The sequence below is a fragment of the Oculina patagonica genome, unplaced genomic scaffold (genome assembly GCF_052425735.1).
Source record: "Oculina patagonica isolate OP01 unplaced genomic scaffold, crgOcupat unplaced1334, whole genome shotgun sequence".
NCBI lineage: Eukaryota > Metazoa > Cnidaria > Anthozoa > Scleractinia > Oculinidae > Oculina > Oculina patagonica.
In genome coordinates, this window is record NW_027557338.1 from 1 (window position 1) to 3,775 (window position 3,775).

At 38.5% G+C, this 3,775-nt stretch overlaps 1 protein-coding gene across 1 annotated transcript; it reads right to left on the reverse strand.

The window, feature by feature from the left end:
* Window positions 1-52: 52 nt before the first annotated feature.
* On the reverse strand, window positions 53-3,544 carry LOC144639814 (protein MMS22-like; the record flags this gene model as incomplete). Its single annotated transcript, XM_078499099.1, has 4 exons — window positions 53-318; window positions 933-1,011; window positions 2,820-2,869; window positions 3,419-3,544. Coding segments are annotated over 4 exons (521 nt in total), but the record flags the coding sequence as incomplete, so codon positions are not given.
* Between the last annotated feature and the right edge of the window lie 231 nt (window positions 3,545-3,775).

The following is a 3,775-nucleotide window of genomic DNA, read 5'->3' on the forward strand; positions in this document are numbered from 1 at the left end:
AACTAGCAATAAGCACAACCTAGTAAAGTGCAATCGGTTCACATTTAAATACCTTGTTTTTCCATTATCAAGCAAAGGGTTTGAATGGCGGCCCAGTTCAGTTCCAAATGGAGATGAAATAAGTGTCCTCCGGCAGTCTTACGTACAGGAGCAACTGAAGACACTGGGTTGATCCTTGTGAAGGATGTTGGAAGGGAAGAGAGTCGGCCAAGGAACAGCGACAAATCTTCCAGTTGTTTGGTTAGTCTTGTGGGCAGAAGAAACAGTTCATGAAAGTGGGCGTTACTCGGGTTCGGATCTTGAACTGCGGTAAGATGGCTGGAGTGAAAAAAAAAGGGATTGAAATAAATTAGTTAGCAGAGAACTTTGGTGTTAGGTCCTGACCCTGACTCTAGCTCTGGCGAGCCATACAAGAAAGGAAAGCAAAGCTTTGCGTTTAACAGCAAAGTGAAAATTTAAAAGCCTAAAGGACAAAAAGATCTCGTATTTTGGAGTTTTCTTTAATCCACACAGTACAAGACATGAACGTGAAGTGCAAGACAAGGGTGTGAAACGCGAGACACAAGCGAAAAGGTCGATAGACGAACGCGAGGCGCGAGATAGTAGCGTTAAGGGCGAGATACAAGCTTGACACTAGCGAATAGTCCGAGACACGAACGTGAAGCGCGAGACACGAGCGTTTAGTGCGTGACACAAGCGCGACACGAGCGTGAATCGCGTGATATGCGCGTGACACACAGCAAGGGAAAGCAAGCGACTCGCGTGCTTCACACTGTATCGAGATCATCCTGTAAAGTTCCGCCTGTACTGTAAGCTAGAATTTTCTTGCCGCTGAATCCAAAAAGTGTTCCACGACTGTGATCAATTCAGGAAGTAAGGAGAATTTCAGTCTTGGTCTGAGAAAGATAAAAAAAAACCGAATCTTGACTTACTTGTGTGCAAAATGCAGCAGGAAGGCAAAAAAATTACTGCATTTTCTTCGGAGTTCAACACAGCGCAAGTGTACATCATCTAATAAAACAAATTCAGCCAAAGACATCATATTTAGTTAAAAAGTCAGTTAAATCACAGTTGGCAGATGGGACTATAAATTAAACTCTAAAAACCCTGAAGTAAGCTTCAAAAAAATACCAAAGTCAACATGATGTATTTTAAAACACTGTTGCGACATGGATAAAATAAGAAGTTATTGTGACTTTTACCTGGCCCTCACTAACTGCATGAAGACAACAACTACACCTCTTTTGCCTGGGGAGAGGGGGATTGACAGGGGAGGGAGGGGAAGCAGGAGAATACTCTGTTATTTTTTGGGTGGAGATGAGTTGTGCCATCTCTAACCTATACATACATACATACATAGACTTTATTTTCACTCGAATTTTAGAGTAGCTTTAATATAATATTTATATTGTAGCTAATATCTTCGAGAAAAATAAATAATAATAATAATAATATTAAAAAAAAGTGTAAATGTAAAATGCAAAATGTGAAAAAAAAAAAAAATAGTAAATGCAACTAAACAAAAGTCATTCCCTGAATGTTCCTTTTAAACTCTGTAAAGTCACATGTTCTAATACAGTCAGGTAACGCATTCCATTGTTTAGCTGGAAGTATGAAAATGAATGAAGGCCAAAGCTCGTTGTTCTAGGCTTACAAAGGGACAAAATGTTATTGCCGCGTAGATCGTAACAGGAGGACCGAAGTGAGAACATATTTTTCATGTAAACTGGAAAATGGGGAAAAAAACAGGCCTTTTTACAATAATATCAGGAAATTTTGAACGCGTTTATTAGCTAATGAGGTGGAATTGACTTTCTTGAGAAGACTGCTGTAAGGGGACGAGTAATCCCCAAGTATGAATCTAAGGATTCTCTTATTAGTGCTTCAAGCTTATCCGCATCGCGCGCACTACAAAAATGCCAGACAGAGGAGCAATAGTAGAAATGAGGTAAAATATACGCCTTGTAAAGCTTGAGTAGGGTGCCCCTGGGTATAAGTTTTCGAAAGCGTAGCATAACATGCAATTGATTATTATACCAGACCATGTTCACTGTTCAACCATGACCACCCTATCACTATCACAGATAGTTACAGGGTTTTCAATAAGAATCAGAGTAGGTGGCAAAAGGTAAAGAGTAGGCGAGTACTCACGCCAAAGGCACGAGCTTTTAGGGGGGGGGGGAAGGGGTTGAGGGCATGCTTCCCTGTAAAAAATTTAAAATTTGGGCCTCTCAGAATGTGTTTCCTGCATTCTGGAGGAAGAATTAGGTTAATTCAACAGAACCATACATTGTCATTTTATTCAGCTTGAGTATGTAAATAATCTAAATATTTTTATATATATTTGATTCTTGCCAATTAGAGGGATTAGATAAATCACAAACAACCCTTTTACCACTGATGGCCAGTTTTAATGTATTTGTTGCCTGTAAAATTTGAAGTAAGCTTAAGTTCTCAGTCAAAAAACTGGAAAAATAGGCGGTGAAATCATGTGAAGTAGCCGGCGAGTTTTGTCGGCTGCTGGCCCTTATTGAAAACCCTGAGTTAGGATCATAGGGACATCATAAACAAGGGCGTTACAAAGATCTTGGCAAAGTTAGAAAAGGATCCTTTAAGATCCTTAAGGATTCGATGGAGATTTTATCAGGATCTTAAAATAATTCTTTACAGGATCTTGCAAGATCGTCAAACATTGCAAGGTCCTCAATGATCGTTGCAGGAACCTGAAGAATTTATGTGTAGAATCCTGCAAGAACCTCCAAAATCTTTGCAATCCATTGGGATTATAAAATTAATGTAATTTGCAGCCAATAATTTACCAGTCAAAGTTGTAATGCTTCCATCATTTTCCAGTTTGAAAACCTGTTGTCTGAAAGATGCAAGAATGAGTAGATCATTATCATTATACATCTTGACTGATTGCTGGCTTAAAGAAATTGAGATAACAATAATTTTAAATAAATGTGGTTATAAATATCTGATAAACAAGCACAAGGGCTGTACTGAAGAATGATGATCCTAGATTTTGTAAGGATTACATGTAGGTCTGTACAAAAAAGGTTAAGTCTGCGTTTCAGCCTGGAGGCCCATACAACCACTTATAAGAAAAATGCATTTTTGAAATTGACTAACAGATTCAAATTTTCAATTTTAAATCAATTCATTAATGTACTCTAAGGGGAGGGGGGGGGTACGCTTCACCTGGCACAATAATTATTGTAAAGATGTATCAGATGAATTTTGTGCTACATAAGCATCGTTAGCATACCCAAATGAGACACTTACAGTAGTTTATTACAAATATTACTGGTAAGCCAGATCACTTGAAATTTTGGGCTTTACTTAGTTAAATGACAAACATTACAAAGTTTAGCTCCCTGCTGTGTTCATACGGCATTCACAGTATTTTAATTGTTACCTAAGCATGAAGAATAATGTGTCCATCTGATGTGGGACGGCACTGCCAGTTACAAAGTTTGCTCCAAATAACTGAATAACCTGATCACTGAAAATCTCTGGATATGGATTTTCATGGTGCAGAATCCTTCAACAGCAAGAAAGGTTAAGGTGAATTAGGTTAAACTCAGTTCCAATCAAGTAGATTGTGGAAGTCAAGTGGCTTACAACTGCCTTTGTTATATACTGGAAGCCAAAATTTTTTCCCCCAACAGTATTCACTCTCACTGGCTAATTTGTTACAGTCAAAATAGTCAGCGCGTGCCGCCTAATATTCCCGAATAGTTTTGATTAACGGCGAACAGATTCAAATTCAATT